This window comes from Choloepus didactylus, chromosome 1 (genome assembly GCF_015220235.1).
Source record: "Choloepus didactylus isolate mChoDid1 chromosome 1, mChoDid1.pri, whole genome shotgun sequence".
Classification (NCBI taxonomy): Eukaryota; Metazoa; Chordata; class Mammalia; order Pilosa; family Megalonychidae; genus Choloepus; species Choloepus didactylus.
This window is the reverse complement of record NC_051307.1, coordinates 207,760,532-207,782,482: the sequence shown is the minus strand read 5'-3', so window position 1 is coordinate 207,782,482 and position 21,951 is coordinate 207,760,532. Positions and strand designations below refer to the sequence as shown.

General features: G+C 42.1%; 1 protein-coding gene across 7 annotated transcripts in view; it reads right to left on the bottom strand.

The window, feature by feature from the left end:
- Window positions 1-21,951, bottom strand: part of CACNA2D3 (calcium voltage-gated channel auxiliary subunit alpha2delta 3) — a 1,184,653-nt gene that overhangs the window by 538,152 nt on the left and 624,550 nt on the right. For all 7 annotated transcript variants that reach the window (XR_005210766.1, XM_037798412.1, XM_037798419.1 and 4 more), the window contains 3 exons: window positions 17,323-17,454; window positions 7,562-7,622; window positions 7,320-7,470 (listed from right to left, as the gene is read on the bottom strand). Coding sequence is in view for 6 of the 7 variants with exons in the window: in XM_037798412.1 (XP_037654340.1) it covers window positions 7,320-7,470; window positions 7,562-7,622; window positions 17,323-17,454 (344 nt within the window). In the remaining variant the exon portion in view is untranslated. The remainder of the gene's footprint in view (window positions 1-7,319; window positions 7,471-7,561; window positions 7,623-17,322; window positions 17,455-21,951) is intronic.

The following is a 21,951-nucleotide window of genomic DNA, read 5'->3' as shown; positions in this document are numbered from 1 at the left end:
AGAGCCAGCTTACTGCCAAATCCTCTCATGGAAGATATTTACCATGAAACAGTTCTCACTGATTATTAATGAAGTACCTACTATGTGCTGAGAACATAAAATACTGACTAAATTTGCATATGATCTTCATTGTAGTATGACCATTGTTCCAGTTTGCTAATGCTGCCAGAATGCCAAACACTAGAGATGGATTGGCTTTTATAAAAGGGGATTTATTTGATTACACATAGTTACAGTCTCAAGGTCATAAAGTGTCTAAGGTAACACATCAGCAATTGGGTACCTTAGCTGGAGGATGGCCAATGGCGTCCGGAAAACCTCCATTAGTGGGAAGGCAAGTGGCTGGTGTCTGCTCCAAAGTTCTGGTTTCAAAATGGCTTTCTCCCAGGATGTTCCTCTCTAGGCTGCAGTTCCTCAAAAATGTCACTCTTAGTTGCCTGGGGTGTTTGTCCTCTCTTAGCTCCTCCAGAGCAAGAGTATGCTTTCAACAGTCATCTTCCAACTGTCTCTCATCTACAGCTACTCTCTCAGATTCTGCGCATTCTTCAAAGTGTCCTCTTGGCTGTAGCAAGCTCGCTCCTTCTGTCTGAGCTTATACGGTGCTCCAGTGAACTAAGGCCCATGCTGAATGGGCGGGGCCACACCTCCACAGAAATTATCCAGTGAAAGATTTCACCCACAGTTGAGTGATCACATCTCCATGGAAACATCCAATCAAAAGTTTCCACCCAATCAACACCAATCCATTTCCTGCCCACACAAGACTGCATCAAAGATAAGGGCATTTTGGGGAACATAATACATCCAAACTGGCACAACAACCATAAACAACTTTTTCTTACTTTTATTAGTAAAAGAATATATCCATTACACCTGGAGATAATGCCTGCTTTTCTTTTTCATGCTAAAAAGCACTTCTCTGTGATGCTGCAATGTTCCATCCAAAAATGAAACAGGCTTGAGACAAACCTATCACCTTTCTCAGATGTTAGACTATCTCCCATTCTTCTCTTCCCATGGGAACTGTCCCTTCCTCTCCCCCTTGTGCCAACTCAATGCTCTCAGATGGCAAGTGACTCAGCACTACCTGCCCTTTCCTTGCTTCTGCCCATCTCTATAAACATTCCCTATGTGACCCCTTTTAAAGATAAAAAAAAATCCTCAATGGGGACTTCAATAATGATTTAGAATAAGAAAGGAAACTTGTAATTTTTAATAAATGAATGGCTAGAACTTTTTGGAGAAAAATAGGAAAACAAAGAGCAAATGCACTGGACTGGCCCGCAAGAGTCACGCAAGTTTCTGCAGTAGTGTAGAATCAGGTCTTCACTGGTTAACATAAATCACAGCCCAGAGACAGCAGAGAGTAGACAACTGACTATGGGTTCTGCACGGTATGGACAACTCTGAACCCTGTTTAATGTTGGAAGCTGAACATGGTTGATGAAAGTGATACAGCTTTCAGGCCTAACAGAAGAAAATCATCAACTGCCTAAAAAAGCAGAATGAGGGAAGACCTAACTAAGAAGGGAAAGACTTACAGGAACACCCCAACAGGTCACATTACTATTGAGTGCTGAGAACCCTTCCATGTGCCCCCACTGCCTCTAGATGATTTCCAAATACCTCTGCAAAGCTGACCAGACATGATTGATCCAGTCTGGCTCCCTCACTCCAGTTCCATTCTTTTCTTCATTACCCCCACACCTACTCCGCCTCCTACATTCATCCCACTGCAACACACAACATTGAGCTCTACACTTGCTGGGGAATGTGGGGGAGGGGAGCAGGCACTGCAACCTGCAAATGACACCCCCTTCCTCAGTTGTTCACTCTCCTTCCTCCTTCCCTCCCTGCCCTACCCCATCACATATGCCTGGATGATGCCTACTTATCTCAAGCTGTCCACTTAGTCATCACTTCTTCCGAGAAGTTGAGAAGTCATCCCTGAGCCCCCAGCTTGGTCACCGGCTCCCACTCCCTGCTCCTGTAGCCTGTCTCCCTTCCTGCTGTGGGTTGAATTGTGCCCTCTTCCCCCTTCCCCAAAGATATGTTGAAGTCCTAACCTCAAATGTGGAATGTGGATGTGGAAACAGGGTCTTTGCAGATGAAATCAAGTCAAGATGAAGAAATTCTGGATTAGGATAGGCCCTAAATCCATTGACTGGCGTCCTTGTAAGAAGGCCATGTGAAGACACAGAGACATACAGGGAAAATGCCATGGGACAACAGAGGCAGACATTAGAGTGATACAGCTGCAAGGCAAGGAATGTCAGGGATTACTGGGATCCGCCAGAAGCTAGGAAAGAAGCATGGCATAGACTTTTCTCAGGGCCTCCAGAAAGAATCAACCTTGCCAACATCTCCATGTGGACTTCCAGCCTCCAGAACTGTGAAAGAATAAATCTTTGTTGTTTTAAGCCATCCAGCTTCCGGTACTTTGCTACAGTGGCCCAAGGAACCTCATACACAGCCCTCTCTTGAGGACTGCACTGGCCACACTGTACCATGAGCACATGCTTCCTGATCTCCCCTTCCCAACACTCACTACCACCACAAGGTCCAGGAGGGCAGACTGCACACTCAGCACTCAATGGTAAATAACCAAAACAACACAATGAAAAGGCAAAATTGTAGAGGAGATTACAGATGGAAAAGACAAGGAACAAAGCCGGAAGAAAAAAAAAAAGTTGATGACAGTTATGACAGGGACAAAAAAAAAAAAAAAAAAAAAAGAGAAACCTTATCCCCTTCAAAAGCAGATAAGTAAACAAAAAGTAAAGGAAATAAGTGGGTATGTTTTAGAGAATCCAAAATTCCACAAGAAAAGAAACACAATTAAAATTTTGGCTTGCTCGTGCAGTCAAAAAACTGATATAAAATTGCTGGAAGTCTATTAAATATTGTTATGGTTTATTGCTGTATTTTTAATTAAATAGCCTTTAATATGAAAATGTGTAGGGATTATGTAATAAAGCAAATGAACCCACAATATTTTCACCAACACAAGACATACCAGGGATATTTTGCATTATGAAAGCTTCTTATGTAATTTGAAACATGACAACGTAATTAGTAGTACAGAACAAATGAGCACTGAAAGAAAATACCATCCTCGTACTTTTAATACGGAATTGATTACTTTTAAAAGCAAATCCACACTAGGCAAAGAACTGAAGAAATGGTTCTAAAGAAAATTCTGCAAATTAAAACCAGGGCACCAGAAAGTTCTGGGTTCAACTAACAAATACAAATGATGCTCTCCTCTATTCAATGCTGCACAAATACAGCGGGAGGAGGCATTTAAATTGATTTAACAATATCAGCCCAGTTAATATTGTGTTCATTTAATGCATGGCTTAGGCTTCTGTAAAATCATTTTTGAGATTTCAGCACTGCACAGAATTAGCACCCTCATTTTTATGATAATGTTATTAATTTAATGCATGGCTTAGAGTTAGCTTCAAAGTGAATCAGAAAAATATGGCTTTTCTCTTGTCAGAGACATCTCTCCTCATGCACCAGTGATTTGACTTTAAATTTTAACTTCGACTGTACAAAATCACTCTCATATTTCAACTATTCTTTTACAATACAATCATTTAATTCATCAGTTTTAGATCGACTTTGCAATATCATACCCATGAAAGCTAAAGCATTTTTTGGCATTATCCTTTCACGTTCATTCTCTGGAAAGATCTGCTTCAGAAACTTTCCAGGATAATATTTAAGATGCACATAGCAATGAACTTAGTAAAACATAAAAAACTGACTCAAGTGGCTTATGAAAAGCCTTTCCCACTATTTAAATCTACCTCCTACCTCCCCCATTATCGCACTGAAAATTAAATGACGGTGATGAATTAGATTTGTACAAACGGAAACATACAGTGCACAAGGGCTTCCAAAATTGAACAAAAAGATAGCATTCTTTACTTTCTCTCTAAAACCCTGAAAAGTCTCCTCAAACATCTACCCAGAAAGCAAGAGAAGGCTGACAGTGTAATGAAGGGTGAAATGATAATGTCCTCTCCAGTAAATGGATAAGAAAAATGCACTCAAACAGATTTGCAAGGCATTCCAGACAGAGTTTCAAATATCCATCCCTTGCACTTACAGGAACCTGCAGTGGGATTCCACCTCTCCCCTCCAGATGCCAGGCATGTGGCCATTTTAAACAGATTGAGGGAAAGTCACACCATATTACTAAAACTGTTATGCCAAGGTAGAAAGGAGAGGAGGTGAGAGAGAGGACACACACACACACAAACTCACACACAAAACAATGGTGAGGTTGGTGAAACACTCTTAGGGTTAGGAGACACAATTAGGAAATGCAAATGAAGATTTGCTACTTGCAAATCTATGATTCAGGACCCTTAAACTGCTGTTAAGTGTGTAAACACTAGCCTTCACTTGGTAGACATTCTGATAGTATCTGATTATGTGCACAGTCTTTGGTACGCTGATTCCACTTCTAGATTTTATTCAATAGAAGCACACCCAACCATGCGAACTTACATGTGCAAGTTCACTCACTGTGGTGCTCTTGAGGAGAAAAAGACTGGTAACAGTGTAATGTCCACCAAAAGGGGAATTGGTTAAATAACATGACAGCTATACACGATGTAATGCCTTGCTATTAAAATACATAGAAAGGTGATTGCAATCAGAGTACGGAGGCTAGTTGCTGAATATTCTGTAAAATGTGATCCTATTTTTCATGGAAAAATTATGTGTTCATGTACAAGGAAACATTTGGGAGAAGAGGTGCCAAATGGAAGGGAAATGGGAACATTTCTGAATTCCTCAAATGTTTACATCTATTGCCTGTATTTTTAGCAATTGACATGTAAATGTTACCCATAATCAATGGCTCCTTTATGATCTAGGATTTTCAATATAAATTCACCAACATATCTGATCCATTATCTTCTTTATTGAGGAAACAGTTCATAATTTTACTATAAAGGCTTCAAATGAAAAAGTTCAGAGTATCTTTCTAGTTGTTGACATAATTATACAAATAGGCTTGAAGATGATCATTTATGTTGAAAACTAACAGATGTACAGTGAGGGTCAATGGGACTGCTAATGAGTTTCTTTAAATACTGGAACAATTTTTGGTAAAAAAAAAAAAAAATTCTGAACTATTCTAAAATAACTGACACGTCTGCTTTTAATTACCGTAATCACCCTCCTTTCTTTATTGAGTTGACACTTTCTTATATCTTAATGAACTATATACATAGATTATTGCAACTGGTTGGTTTTGTTAACTGAACAATAAATCCTGACTGATAAAGAATTCACATGTAATTAGTTGGCTCTTATTATGCAAATTTCTGATACTTCCTTAATGAGTAATGAAAGATTAATAAGAAAGATAGTTTCAAATTAGCTGCATATCATTACATGCTTCAGGATGTATAGGGATCAAGCATATTCAAATGAGACTAGAGAGGAGAATAACTTTTCTCGATTTGAAAAGCCAAAGTTCTAACTCTCTTAAATTCTCCTTCCAAATAACTGTCACCCAGGGCCCTATAATTTCACAGTAAGATGGTTGAGCAGATCAAATAAATTCTCTTCCCTTCTGCTAGGGAAGCAGGACAAGGTAGGGCTGGACAGGCCTTCACTGCGTCCTGACTGTGCCACTTTCCGTCTGTGTGACCATAAGCTGGGGGCTTCTGCCTCTTTGTACTTCCATCTTCACTCCATTTAGCCGAGTCAGTGGGATAATGCACATATGACACTTAGGAAGGGACTTGCACACAGTGGGTAATCTATGGATGCTCTATGTTATTATTCATTCAAGGACGGTTGAAACTCTCACTATTTGCCAAGCGCTGCCCTGGGAACTGAACGAACAAGAAGAATCCCTGCTCCCATGGAATTTATTATTCTTTTTCTTCCCTTTCCTCTTTAGGGCTTTTGAAAATCTGAAGCCACAAATCAGACAGCCATGCAGTTGTGCCCTTTTGCTCTAAGACTCATCAAAGCATGTGGGCAGGATACTAATTCAAGGAATCCTCTCTACAACCCCAATGTCACTTAGGCCCCCACGCTCTTTGCCTAGTGAGAAAAAGTGGGTTCACGCCCATGCAGCAGGCTGCCCAGCCATAAAAGTCCTGTAATGAAACACCCTGCTTGGGGGTCCTCAGGAAGCCATGCAGTACGCAGCAACAGCATTCTTGGGGCACCCAGTTCTGCTCTTCAGATAGAATTCCCAGCTTTCTGTCCCACCATGGTGAGCACTGCCCATATCAGCTTGGCTCTGGTAATGCCCACAGCACCATGTGGGGTGGTATTATTACACCCAAGACCCACAGCTGATATGTGGCAGAACTACTAAGATGCAAAACCAAGGCCTGATGCCAAAGTCCAAGCTCTGTCCTTACCCCGCTGCGCCCACTGCTTACTGAAATCCCTCCATGATCCAGATGTGACATAGGGTCACACACAAGCACATGTCACACACCAGTAGCTGGGTAAGCACTCAAGGAGAAGAATTGGGCTCCTTGTGACTACCATCTTTAGAAAGAGATGGGGAGGGATATAAGGGGCATGATGAGAATTACACTAGAGAATCAGGGCAAAGAGAAAAAGAACTGCAGATGGAAATCTAGATAATTGCTCCCCTCCAGACACCATGTTACTTGCCTGACTTGGGCTTGGTTCCTGGTTAGTCACTTTCCAGCTCTGAGACCTTGGGCCAGTTACTGAAACTCTCTCGATCTTCACCACTCCATTTGAGGAAATGCAGAAACCACCCCCTACCACCAAGGGTTGCCATGAGGCACAAAAATAATGTAAACATGAAAAGTAAAGCAACTTTGCTCATAGTTGGCACTTAATAAAACCTATTTTTGTTTCAGAAGCTAAGATAGAAGTGTTCTATAAACCTTAAACTGCACTTCAAATTTTAGGCTTCTTATCACTATGATTATTACCACTATCGTTATCATTAGAGCAATCTACCTTAATAGTTAAATTGCACAAGAGAAATTCTAGTGATTTCAGGAAAATCTTCCTGGGAATACTCCCCAGGGTTGGAAAAGTCAGCTCCTCAGTAGCTACTCTTCCAGAAGACAGAGCCTGTGTGCTAGGTTAGAAGAGAAAATGTGTTCTACAGCATTCCCAGTCTCTGAAGGCTCCTCCCATGCCCACGATTCAGTGAACCCACATGAGACAAACCAACCTTCGTTCTCTGGCATCTAGATGCTGAGTGTCCAATAGCAGTAAGAATATTAAATGATTTCTACTGAAAGATCAAATGAACCCACAATGCAAAGACAGCACAAAACAGCTGGACTCACAGCAATTATGTTGAAGAAGTCGTCATCCCCTAGCGTGTCTAAGATAGACGAGACTGTTTGCTTCGCTATAGTCAAACGGAGTCCTTTCATGCTGCCACTGACGTCAACTAAAATGACCACATCTTTTGGAGAAGTGGCTGCCTGGATGTACCTAGGTCAAGGGAAAATTAAGTAAAAATGAATCCTAAACCTCTCTTGAAGTTTTCTCTTTTCAAAATGAACAGAGATTGGCCATTGCCTACCATTTTCGGTTCCTGCAGTCAAAGGCAATGACTCCATTCTCATCTGGTTCCCATTTAATCCCTAGAAGAAAAATGGGGTTATAAGAAACATAGAAACTTCAAATGTTTATTCATAGAATTTCAAGGCTGCTCTACTTTGCTGCCTGAATGGACAGGATGAAAAATCACATGCAAACAAACCCTGTATCTTCTCACATGCTCCATCACCAGCTCTGGGAAGGCGCTTCATGGCCGTAACACTGCAGAAAGCACAACCTGAGCTCAGTTGCTCCAGAGTCCCACTGCAGAGTGGAGACACCTCTTGTACCATTCTGTCCATTGAGAGGGGATGTGACGCCAGCATCTTTCCTTGGCTCATGATCAAGTTAGCCAAGCTCGTTTCCCACTATCCAGCAAGTTGCTGGGTGTGGTGGCATCATGCACAGGCCTCTGGTCAGAGTCGGGGCACATCCCTGGACCCGGGAGTGGTAATGTCTGCAGCATGGGCGTGGGGGGCGGGGGCAGTAAAATGACTATGATACAATTTTTCCACCTCAGAATACAAACAAGTCTGTTCCCTCCCCACTCCTGTTTTTAAAATCAAGGATTTTGGCCCTGCCTTCCACACAGAAATGAAATTAAATGTCTCTACATTGAATCACAAAGCTTGAATTTCAGATCTTAAAGCCTGGGGAGTTTTCTCAGTATATAAAATGGAATCCAACATCTTTAGTCTCATGGTTTGCAAACTGGTCAATGATATACAAGGGCTACACTTTCTAATTATAAAATTTCTTTTTAAGAATAAAATGTCATTAAAAAGGCTTTTGTTGCCTAATAAAAGATAGAAAACCACTATTTCCAACCATTAGTGCTACTCAGGGATAGATTTGAAACACAGACTTTGGAGATAAGAAAATAAAAACAGAAAAATTACTTTCATGCAACAAAATCCTGACTCCATTTGTGGCACTGAGATTCCCCCTTCCACTTAACAATGGTCAGCTTTCTGGACCAAGCTATGCTAATCATAGGCATGTACTTAAGATACTATCCCCCCAAATTATTACATAGATGACCTTGAGTTGGTAGTTTGTAATCCAAAGAGATGTTTCATCCTGTCCTCCCTGCAATATCCCACCATGCCCCCCTCTTCTGTAGCTACACTTCCCACCTGCAGATGTGTCTAATTTAAAGAGCTCCCTACTAGAAATTAGAAAATAAAAGTATTAGAAATCACCGCCAATCAAAGATCTTTTGGTAATGGAGATAAAACATAACTGTGACATGATATTGTACACTAAGGGACAGCAATTCAATTTTTAAAGAAAAATATCCAGCACACTACTTTGTCTCAAGCCCAGGACATCTAGGATAGCTCAGTCTTGACACACAGTAAAATAATATTCCTACTAGGGTTAGGTGGTTGTTCTAGTTGGCTAATGCTGCCAGAATGCAAAACACCAGAAGTGGATTGGCTTTTATAAAAAGGGGGTTTATTTGGTTACAAAGTTACAGTCTTAAGGCCATAAAGTGTCCAAGGTAAGTCATAAACAATCAGGTACCTTCACTAGAGGATGGCCAATGTGTTCAGAAAATCTGTTGTCTGGGAAGGCACGTGGCTGGCATCTGCTCCAAAGTTCTGGTTTCAAAATGGCTTTCTCCCAGGATGTTCCTCTGTAGGCTGCAGTTCCTCAAAAATGTCACTCTTAGTTGCTCTTGGGCGTTTTTCTTCTTAGCTTCTCCAGAGCAAAAGTCTGCTTTCAACGGCCATCTTCAAACTGTCTCTCATCTGCAGCTCCTCTCTCAGTTCCTGTGCCTTCTTCAAAGTGTCCCTCATGGCTGTAGCTCCTCTTCACAATGTCACTCTCTCAGCTGCACTGAGTTCCTTCTATTTGTCAGCTCATTTATATGGCTCCAGTGACTAATTTAGACCTACCCTGAATGGGTGGGGCAACACCTCCATGGAAATTATCCAATCAGAATCATCACCCACAGTTGGGTGGGGCGCATCTCCATGGAAACACTCAAAGAATTACAATCTAATTAACACCGATAGGTCCACCCACACAAGACTACATCAAAGATAATGGCCTTTGGGGGACATAATACATTTAAACTGGCACAGTGGTGCTCCGATTCGTAATTCCACAAAGAATGGTTTAAGCTCAATATAGAGAGAATATTTTTGCTTTTTTGTTTTGTTTTTTAATGTGCTTGACCCATGGTAAGTGTTCACTGGATGTTCCTTGAACTGAATCGTGACACGTGCCATGGGTCAGGACCCCCACTGTATACACTATTGACCGCCCACCAGCACTTCCCCAGCCTCTGCCTTTTCCTTTCTCCCCAACAAGAGCCCTGTGCCTGTGGGCTCTGTGGGGAGCAGAGAATGTGATATTCTCTTCACAGGCTCAATATTCAGGCCAGGGCCTGCTATGAAGGAATTAATGACATCTGATGACCTCCTTTGGAATTGATGCCATTTTCCTGCAAATGGGCTGGTAGCTCTTCCAGGCACTGCTGAAACTTGGTGCTTTTTGAAAAGTCAAGATGAAATTAGTCTGCTGGGAAAACTGGTAAGGGATACAATTCCAGGCAGGAAATAGATCAAATGGTATGAACCTACAGACTTTTGTCCACTAATCTCAATTTTTATCAACCTGGCCAAGCACTAGTCAACAGGCATAGCGAGGAAGCAGGCACTAGATAAAAATCACAAGTACCAGAGACTCTACAAAGAAGAGCCTGATGCTATGCTAGTGTATGAAAGATGGTTCTGATCCCTAACATGAGGGAGGGATCTTTAAACTGAAAGCAGAACGATGGTATACTAGTCTCCTAGGGCTATCAAGTGGCTTAAAACAACAGAAATGTATTTTCTTACAGTTCTGGGAGCCAGAAGTCTGAAATCCAGTTGTCAGCAGGGCCAATGTCTCCGAAGGCTCTAAGGGATTCCTTTCTCACCTCTTCCCAGTGGCTGGTGGCTCCCAGCAACCCCTGCTCTCCTTGGCTTGGAGCCACATCACCCCACTCTCTGCTTCTGACCTCAAAGGGCTTCCTCCCTCTGTCTTGGTGTCCTCTCCTCTTATGAGGACACAGTCATACTGGACTTAGGGCCCACCCTAATCCAGTATGACCTCATCTTAATTTAACATCTGCAAAGACCCTATCTCCAGATAAGGTCATATTCTGAGGTTCCAGATGGATATGAATTTGGGGGGATACTATTTAACCCACTACAACTGGGTAGGACTCATTAAACAAAAGGGGGAGGGTGCGGGGGGGGGGGGCAGGGTAAAGGAGGAGGCTCCAGGCAGAGAACAGCACATGCAAAGGTCCCCAAGCTAAGTGGGAATGCTGGTGGGGCTGTGCACAGGGAACTTCCAGGCCAGGGAAAGGGGCCCAGGCAACTGTGGGAAGCAAGAGGCCCATGCCCTTCCTGGTCAGGACAGAGTTATGCATCTATCTGGGTGAAGACAGGACCTTGTGGCAGTTCCAGCCACAGCTGCCTTGAATGTAACACTAGACATCACAACTTAACTCAAAGTTGGGGAGGGCTGAGCCTGGTGGGCCAAAATCTTCATTTCCCAATGAGGTCTCCGAGGCTCTCAGAGTTCAACAGATTATCCTGAGGCTGCACAGTGAGTGGGTGTCCATCCAGGATAGCAGTCTCATCTCCCAATCCCAGTCCACTGTTCTCTTCCTTACACAGGCATTTCCATAAGAGTGTTCAGTGAGACATTCTACGGGATGTTAATATGCATGAAGTGAACAAAGCACAATTTATTTGTACACTATGGGAGGGACACATGAGGGCCTTTAATCTGCTTAAGTGCATCTCAAATCTCTACAACAGGGACAGCAGAGGCACGTTTACCAAATATTTGATCACTGAGTCCTTCCTACCCCAAGAATCTCAAAGTGTTTAAGAGACAAACTTCAGGAAAACCTGACCCAGATAGTACTCTCTCCCCTAGGACATACCTACTTTTTATTATATTATTTTTCACACACACAATTATTTTGAAAATATTCAAGTGACTTTAAATTCCAGAGAAAGAATAACCGCTCATCTGAAATCTTAGAGATCCAGGAAATTGCCAGTTAAGCAAGAAGCACCTGTATGAGCCACAAAACTTCTGGTAGTGCCAATTTGCCTCTTGGGATCACACCCAGGTAAATCGGGTGTGAAAATCAAAACAAGAAGAATGTTGCAGTTCAGCAGTTGATTTAGCTACCCTTGAGCCCTCTCTCTGAGGCACTCTCTGCTTCATTATCAGCATCAGTGTTTGCTAGCCTGCCTTCTTCAGCTTTCAAAGCACAGGGCCTCTAGAACTTTCAGCAGATCACTAGGTGAAACAGAAAAGAATGCCAAAATCTCTAGTGCAGTTTCAAATGCTCAAATTGTATTTCAATTTAAAATTTGTGTAACATTCTTATATCTTATAGTAAATCCCCCATAGGCATTGCAAACTAATATTGGAGGGAAATTAATCTCACCTAAGACAACACATGACTTCATGTTCTCCTATAGCACATGAAAACGAATAATAGGGTAAACGGAGCAGATCCTAATACAACACTTTGTCAGGGTCAAGCCACCTGCCATCAATATAATTCCATGTGGCAAAGACGTTTAAAACTGTCTAAAACTGTGTGAAGGTCTATAACAAATAGCATAATAAAAATCCAAATATCTTTATGCCCTCTGGATTTATTTCTGCCTCGCTCTGAGCTCCACTTTTCTTTCCACCTCAATAGAGGTGTCCAAATCCATTCTTTCTCTTCTCTCTTCGGTGCAGTCTTTTCCACAAAACTACTCTGGCACTGTAAGTGACATCCAAGGTCAGAACAAACTATCTCCAGAAATCAGCACCTGAACATATACTATCTCATGGCAACACGGGATTTCTATTCTCATCCCTATTTGAGAGCAAAAGTCTGGAAATGAAGGAAGGAAAATCAAGAGTAGTGGATGCCGGTCTATTCTTAAACGGGTAAGTCCTGCCCAACTCCTTCCTCAAAAATTATTTGAGACTTAGCCCATGACCTAAAGTTTAAAAAAACCTTAGAGTATAACTTTAGGTCTAAAATATCTGGTATAGAATGAAATGCTGGCTTCTAACATGAGTTGTCATCAAATTTGGCTTTATAAGTATCTTCTGAGAAAATGACTATGCAGTCCTCCATAAAAAGCGTCTTCATTCAATTGAATGCCATCTCCTTAAAAATCCTGCACCACAATAAGTAACAAGAGAGTTGCTAAAAATTATGAACCATGGTTTTCCATGATCATTTTTTATTGGGAAGGACTTGCTGAGCTGGCCAAGGAAAAGAAACCCGATATCAATCACACATCACCTATCACTAAACCTAAGCCTGGAGAGGAAGGTGGGCAAGAGAACGAGCACAATTTGTGCTGCATATAGAACATATACTTGATGGATTACTGGCAAGCAGTATTTATAAAACCAGACTTGCAGAGAGCTCTTTGCTTAGCTGTCTGCTTCCCTCCTCGTGGCAGTAGCTTGAACCATCTTTCACCTTCCTGTGGCATACAAACTATGGCAGAAGGATGAAAGAATCAATTTCCAATGTGTACATCAAAGATCTACAGGAATAGACTTCTAGAGCTATATCTTTGGAATGGTGAGAGTCTCATGCCAGGAAGAGACCAAGGCTTGTCATCATCATGCATAAACCTAGTTGATATTTTGTCTTTGATTAGATATTGATCAAACTATGAGGTATTGACACGGCTTTCTCTCATGTAGAAAAGGATGGGTGGATACAAGAACTCTCTGCCAGCCATACAGTTCTGGAAAAGGCTGATCATTGGCCAGAATAGGAAATCATGATCAGTACTGGTGGGTGGCCTCAAACAGTAACCAGCTAGAAATTGGGTCCTCCACAGGGTTGCAAAATGATGAACTGGATAAGACTGGAAACTGGCTGATTGTGCAGGTATGATCCTGTACCTCATGGGAAATGATGAGCCTAGAGAACCCAACTAATTATAATGAGATGGTCCATGATGCATCATGAGGTAAATGGCCAACAGAAGAGGGACATACAGAAAACAGGATTTGGTGGATATTGGGATGGAAAAGCAGATGCCTAGGAGGTCTTAGAGGTGAGAGAGCAAGGGGGAAAAGAAGACTACAGTTCTAAGCTTTATTTAGCCCCGTTCCCTGCTGGATCACTAAGTCTCCACCCAAATGATCTGGTGACCAGTTCTCTATCAATATATCTGGTAGAATTTGATCACTGAGTGATCAATTCATCCAACAAATACGTATTGAGCACATTCATGGTGCTGTTCTTGGTGCTGCTAACAGAGTGATGGACCAAATAAACATCTCTGTCCTCCTGGGAGCAGCTATCCTAGAAGAGAAGGCAGGGATTAAAGGCCTGATAGATCAGGACTGCAGGCCAGAGTTCATGTTAAGAGGTCAAGAACTACCATGAGAACGAAAGAAAAGGGAAGTGGTTGAAGTACTACCACCACCACCAACTCTCTCCTGCCCATCCAAAAGCCTGCCTGTGGGACTTGGGCCAGTCAGTTTAACTCCCAGCCTCTGTTTCCTCATTTGTAAACTGAGGATCATTGTGAGGATTAAGTCATCCAATGCGTGAATAAGCACTCAGTACGGTGCTTGGTAAATAGGGGTCACTATCAATACCACCAGTATTAATATTATTCATATTAGCATTCCCAAAGGCTCTCATGGAGCATGAAAGTAAATTAAATGAAACTTCAACGAACACTGAGTAACCAACCCCCGATAGCTCAAAATCCTTTATTAGCTTTGTTTTTTCCTTTACCTGGGAAGAACCTGACTGAAGATCTCTATTCAGGGAGACCCTTTGCTGATGCAGGAACTGAAAGGTAAGACCAGTACTTTGGAAAATTGGTATCAGACTATTAAGAGTCTTTTCCTACAGAATTACACTATACAGGACTAGGTAGCTTCTAGTCACATGTGACTACTTAATTTTAAATGTAATTAATAAATTTAATTTATTAATTTCCTCAGTCTTAGTAGGCACATTTCAAAGACTTAGAAACCACAGTATCCAGTGCAGATATAGAACACTTCCATCACTGCAGAAAGTTCTTTTGGACAGTGTTGCATGAGAGTTGCCACATGCCTACCCAAAGGACATAAAGTTGAACTGGTGGAAGTCTATGCGAATCCATGCAGAAATGGGTTACATCTGCAAAGGTATGATGCTAGGCTAATGCTTACTAAACTTTTCCTTCCAAGAACCCTTTCTTCTCACCCCCAGAAGCTAGAGCTGGTGCCCCTTCTCAGTGATCCTCTAGCACCTTCTATTTCCTCCATTATAACATGAAACACACCTGCTATAATGACTTGTTTACCTATTTCATCACCATGGTCATTAACTCCCAGTGTCCCTTCCTTTGGGGATCCAACCCTGGCAAGGCCACAGCAATCCTGACCAGTCCCCATGGTTTCAGATGGGGTTGGCCCTACCCACTACCTAGTACCCCTGGCTTCAGCTGTGGGCATGGTCCTGGATCAGGCTAATCCTGGGATTTTCAACCAGGCTTTTGGACCAGATGCTCATTCTTCCCCTGGGGCCATAACTGAGATATCCTGCAAGCCCAAAGCGATGCTCCCCACCACATGGAGATCGCCTCTCAATGAAGCAAGGTCCAAATAGAGGCAGGTAGATCTGAAAGATGGAAGAAAAGATTCAAAATCCAAATGACATTGTCGATACTGAAATCCAGCCGACTTCAAGTTGCATGAGCCAATACATTTGTATTTTGCTAGAGCTCGTTAGAACTGGGTTTCTGTCACATGTAACCAAAACCCCTGACAAACGCATTTCTTTACAAGACAAAACTTCATGAGGGCAGAGACCTTTTCTGTCTCATTCATCTTCTTATCCTCAGGACCTTGCACAGTGCTTGGTGCAAAGCAGGAACTCAGGACACACTTATTAAGAATGAACAGATTCCTTCTGCTTAAGGACATGCACACTTATCACTGATTCATATTATTAGACCACTCTCAAAATGGAAAGAATTTTCACAAAAAGAAAAATATCCTATCAAAAATGTCCAGGAGACAAGAGGTGTACTCTCTTTTCAGAACCAAACATGGGTGACCACGTGGCATTTATCAGGACAATGAAACACCTTTGGAGAACTTGACCCATACCGTTAATAACAGACAAAATATGAAGAAATTTTACATAATCAAAATTCTGCCAAGAATGCCATAAAAGGATTATAAGCATTTCCAAGTCAATTGTTCTAATTGATAAAAACCTTGTACATAAATTAGTTTCTCTCCCCTTCCATAAGCCCTTTATAAGGATTCCCTTTATATTCAAATTTCCTCATTACCATAGTTTGGGGATTTCCTGCTGATGGGGACAATAGATGATCTGTGGTGTCTACTTATTCATCCCAGCCTCATCCAAGTACCACACAGGAAGACGGTAAGATGTCCACGTGGCTTTCTAGGTGAACTAACACCCCCTCCATACTCTAATTTCAGCAACATCTGCATTAAATGTGCTCTCTTGTCGACCAAATCAAGGCTGACTGCAATTTAGTGACATTGGAACTTTAATAGTCCACTGTTTATTATAACATTATCTTTAATAGGATACTTATTGTTTAAATTTCTGTGAGCTCCAGGAGGAAATGTGCATGCCCTGCTGAACCCAGCTTTTGGGAAATGTTGAATAATCTGGCAGAGCAGATACCCTGGCAGGCAAGTCTCAGGCAACAGATGCTGTGCACAGGGCAAAGAGCTCCTCAAGGCAGAGGCTGGCAGCCTCCGTTCCTCAAAGTGGGAAGACATCAGGGGCCTAGTCTTAGTTAATGAAAACATAACAGACTCCATTTAATTGCTCCAAGATTATGCAAGTCTTTTTTTTTTTTTCATTTTTATTTTTTTCTCGTTCTTTTAGGTTGAGCTTGTTAATTTCTACAGCTGTGATGTTGGCACAATTGCAGCCCCGAGCCCTGTTTCCACAACTTGTATGCAAAATTAAAACTTCCCTTTTTAATTAAAATTCAAACCAAGCCAAAATTAAAATCCTATTGCAAAGCAGAAGCCCAGGAAAGCCCCAGAAGGAACACCTGTTCCAAAGGCATGGGGGGGTGGGGAGAGGGCAACTCTGACTAATGCACCTGCCTGGGGATGCAGGTGATGGCCCTTTATAGAGGGGGCCCTGCCATCAGGGGCACATCGGCCATTTCAACCTCCTCTTCCAAGGGGAGCCAACCCTGGGGTGGGGAAATCTGCAATCAAATTCTTCATTTCTTATACCCTCTTTCAGAATTTAACTCTGCACAGGTATAACTTGCTCCTTTCCCAAATAATAATAGTGATAGTAATAATAGTAACAATAATAAAACCACACTCTTGTCCAGAAGGGTTAAATATAGTACATATCACACCCCAATTCCTCATTCATGGTAGCAGCTCTGTAAATTACTCTATTGAGAAAGATGCTACGCTACATGCAGGTCCAGAGAGAAGTAGTGCTTTGACCAATGACAACACCTGCTATGGGGCAGTGGTGGTGGTGAGGAGCGGAATGTGGGGAGTGCGGGTAAAAAGGAAGTGTGCAAGGGCCACACTGCCATTTCCGTCTTGCATTCTGACAATAGATACCAACTTAATCTTTCATATACTCCTAAGGGAAGACATAAAATTGCTAACCCTGAACCACAAAGAAAATACTACCCTACCATTAATCTGAATCATAATTGTCAAGACAGGGATACTCACCTGGGTACTGCCTAAAAAAGCCCTTTGCACTTCCAAAGTACTGCCATATGAGAGACGGGTCGCGGTCAAAGTTATCTACAAAAACTTTGTTCAGGGATTCCGACCAATAAACACCATTGACAATTGCTGGGTCTGAAAAGAGAGAGAGAGAGAGAGAGAGAGAAAGGGAGGGGAGAAGAGAAGTTTACAAACCAACATGAAATAAAACCCCAGCAGGCATCCCACACAAGCCCATGTGGCAGGAGGCTGCAAAGAAAGTTAGAAAGTTACAGTTCCTTAAATGTCTAGCTCCTGTAAATTCCAGATGCCAGGGTGTCCCCATCCTGTCCCAGTCCTCCAATCTACCCAGGAGCCTCTACTGATGGCTCCTTGTTTGAGAGACATGGCCTTTATTTGTCATTTTCAATCCTGTAGAGCCTATAGTTGTGTTTTTTTTTTTAATTCAGTTTTATTGACATATATTCACATACCGTACAGTCATCCATGGTGTACAATCAACTGTTCACAGTACCATCTTATACTTCTGCATTCATCACCCCAATCTATTTTTGAACATTTTCCTAACACCAGAAGGAATCAGAATCAGAATAAAAAATAAAAATAAAAAAAGAACACCCAAATCATCCTCTCCCCCATCCCACCCTATTTTTCCTTTAGGTTTTGTCCCCATTTTTCTACTCATCCATCCATACACTGGATAAAGGGTGTGCAATCCACAGGGTTTTCACAATCACACTGTCACCCCTTGTAAGCTACATTGTTATACAATCATCTTCAAGAGTCAAGGCTACTGGGCTGGAGTTTGATAGTTGCAGATATTTACTTCTAGCTATTCCAATATATTAAAACCTAAAAAGTGTTATCTATATAGTGCGTAAGAATGTCCACCAGAGTGACCGCTCACCTCCATTTGGAATCTCTCAGCTATTGAAGCTTTATTTCATTTCATTTCGCATCCCCCTTTTGGTCAAGAAGATGTTCTCAATCCCATGATGTCAGGTCCAGATTCATCCCCAGGAGTCATATCCTGTGTTGCCAGGGAGATTTATACCCCTGGGAGTCAGGTCCCACATAGTGGGGAGGGCAGTGAGATCACCTGCCAGGGTGGCTTAGTTAGAGAGAGAGGGCCACATCTGAGCAACAAAGAAGCACTCAGGGGAAGACTCTTAGGTATAATTATAAGCAGGTTTAGCCTCTCCTTGCAGCAACAAGCTTCATAGGGGCAAGCCCCAAGACAGAGGACTCAGCACATCAAGCCTTCAGTCCCCAATGTCTGTGAGAACATCAGCAACAATCCAGGTGAGGAAGCCCAACACCTCTGCATTCTCCCCCAGCTCTTCAGGGGGCCCCTGAATATATATTTTTATTCTCCACCCAAATTACTTTAGGATGTGTTGCTATTTCATTCTAATCTATACAGACCTACCATAGCTCACTTCCTTTTCAAAGTTCTATGTAATTGTAGTGTTTGAACAAACTGACTGTAGAAGTTATATTGTTTAGAAAATATAGATCCTACACCAAATAAACGTCTCTTCCCTTGGTCTCACATGGAAGTTGAAGTTTGAACACAGTCAGTCTCAACCTTTACCCTTTGGCCCCATTTGCTCCAGTCTTAATCAGATATGCTTTATTCATATTTCTAATTGAAGTCTGGGCTCTATTTCGGCTCTTTTTTTTAACAGTTGCTGTACGCGTTAATACTGATACTCGTATCTGCCAAGCTCTAGCTCTGAGTTTCAGAGCCTATAGTTTGAGAAAGCAAAGTGAGATTTTCCTAGCATTATTTTCTGCCTCCCCACCCCTTGAGTCAAAACTCAGAATTAAAAACAGTATACCCTTCCTTTGGAAAATGGTGTCTTCTCTCAGAAGACATGGCCCAACATGGCCCATGAACCAATCCTCCCTACCCCTTACTTAGAAGTTTGCTTTTTTTTTTTTTTTTTGCTTTATTTTTAAAAATAAAAAAAATTACATAACTAAATCTCCTTATGTCTTCTGTACAGTAGTGTGTGAACCCATGAGAGCAAAAAGCATCTCGTTGGTTTTCTGCTGTATTTCATGTGATCAGCACATGGAAGAAACTCATCATTTTTATGGATAGATGAAGAGATGGATAGAGGATGGAAGGATAGGGGAAACAAAGGTCGTTCTCCAGATATCAGATGATTATCTACTCTTCTGCCCTGCGATCTCAAGAGCAAATTTTCCCCTTTCCTCACTATTGGCAGCCCAAAGCTAACCCCACGCATTCTGCTCTTAGACAGGAAATAAAGGTGGAGGAAAAGTAGGAAGATAAGCAGGTATTTCTTACATATTTGCTGAAGCAAGGTGTATCATGACAATTTACTTTTTCATCACTGAAGGGCTCTTTCACAATGATGATACATTAAGCAACATTCTGTTCGAAGAAAGGAAATAATTGCCAAGTCTCAGCATGATGAGGGGGAGGTTAGAGAAAATGCAGATGGCCATACCGAAGGGTACAGGGACCAGCATGTGATGAGGCTGTCAGCAAAGGCTAAGACTCGGTCAGGAAAAGCCTACACTGTCATGCTGAGGGGTTTGAAGGCTGTTACTGCAGGCCCTGGAGTAGCCCTGAAGCACTGAGTACACTCACTTGCTTCCCCCAATACCTTCTTCATATTGTTGACAAAACTATCTTTTCATAATACAGATCTGAGCTGGACATTTCTCTTCACAAAAGCCTTTGGTTTTAAAGAGTGCTGGAGAGGAAGGAGTCAAATGACTAAGGTGGCTGGCTGAGCGGGCAAAAAAGTGATAGGATCGACTGAGACCAGAACAGAGGATTTAAGAGAGACAAAGCTGGCAGGGTGTAGGGCAAAGGGAGGGAGGAAGGAAGGAAATTAACCCACATCCTCAAATTTCAGTGGTTCCCAACCATGGTTGCTCATCAGAATCCACATTGGGGATTCTAAAAAGTACAGATGCTTTGGCTTCACCTACAGAAATTACACTCTACATGATGTGGGGACTGGAAAGGGCATCAGGATGTCTTTAGGTGAGTCTAATGTGTATTCAACTTGATCGTCTCTATCATAGCTAAATAGCATCCCCTATGTATCAGGCATCTTGAAAATTTAAAATGGCATGATTACTGAATCCCAGTATGATGATGAGGAGAAAGCTTTACGGAGTCATTCCTGTGGGGCAGGCACTGTCCTAGGCTTACCTGTCTCCTATCATCCCTACAACAGCCCTCCAAGGAGGGTTCCACTGTTCCCCTGCCTTTCTCAGAGTGGAAACTGCAGCATCCAATTGATAAATAATAGGGCTTCTTATGCTGGGTTTCTTTATTTGTAAAAAAATTTCCATATTTGTAACACACCTTAGAGGGCTGTTTGGAAGTTTAAAGGAATCAACAGAAAAGGGCTAATGGCAACAAGCATTCACAAAGGCATCTCTGGGGCTGTTCCCTTAGCCCTGAGTCCAGCACCCTCCCTAGAGGTCCCTGTGGGACCTGAGTCCAAGCAATCCCACCAAGGATGCCTTCCAAAGATGCCTTCATACCACACAGACAGGAGGAATGAGAAAAGCCTGTCATTCCAGTCCCCAAGTCACCTAGTAAACCAATAAGCAAAATATAAAATAGGCACCCTGACAAGGCAACTCACGATTGACACCAGTGCAGCCCATCCCTCCTCCACAGCTACCTGCCCTCTGCCAGATGCTGCCTCCAGGATGTTCATCTGGAGAGCTCGTAGGCAGAGCCCACAACATGGCACCCGATCCAGCTGACAGACATGCGGTCTCATCTTACTGTCTCACCTCAGTCCTGCCTTCTTCTTTCAGATTACTTATCTAGATTCAATAGGCAATTTGGATTCTGACTCCCATCTCAAGCACAAATGCTCTAACTCTTGGAAACTGTAATAAACCACATCATAGGCTGGGGGAGTTCAGATAACCAATCCATCCTTTTATCACAAAGTAATTTTAAGAAAGACTTCATTCTCACAATCCTGGAAAATGGAGCCCTTTATTGTTCCTGTCCAAGCTTGATAATAATTACTGCGACTCACTCCTTGCTGCAAAAGCCACTTAAATTCAACCACAAAGATGCAAATACAATGATGACACTGAAAAATCCATGATCCTTGTCTCTCCATCAACGGCCTCAATTATGTCGGCATCGTATAAAAACTTTCCACAATTATAAGCAAAAATTCCTTTTCACTAGCTCATTGCCTCAACATGGTAAGCAGTCAATGGTTTCCAGTCAGACACCTTTTTCTCTTGAGTATGTGTGTGTGTGTTGTTTTGTTGTGTTTTGCTTTGTTTTGGTAGAGAAAGGCTGCTATACCTCCAGTGATTCTAGAAACTGAAGATTTCTCCCTGTGGAACTATGAGCTCATTTAGAGCAGTAAAGCAGACTGTGGTAGTCAAAGGATGATTTCACCCACTTCATTTGGACATCAAAACTTGTTCTGAAGTTGTCCTCTTCAAGGAAAGGGGCTTCTGTTTTCCTTGGGCATAGTGAACAAAGGTCTAGCTGATTTGGGGGCTCAATTACACATCCATCTGATCCAATATTTGAAATAACATCTTCCCAGGCTTGTGAAACAATCACAGTGTATTGATTTCACAAGCTTGATGAGAAAGCAATTT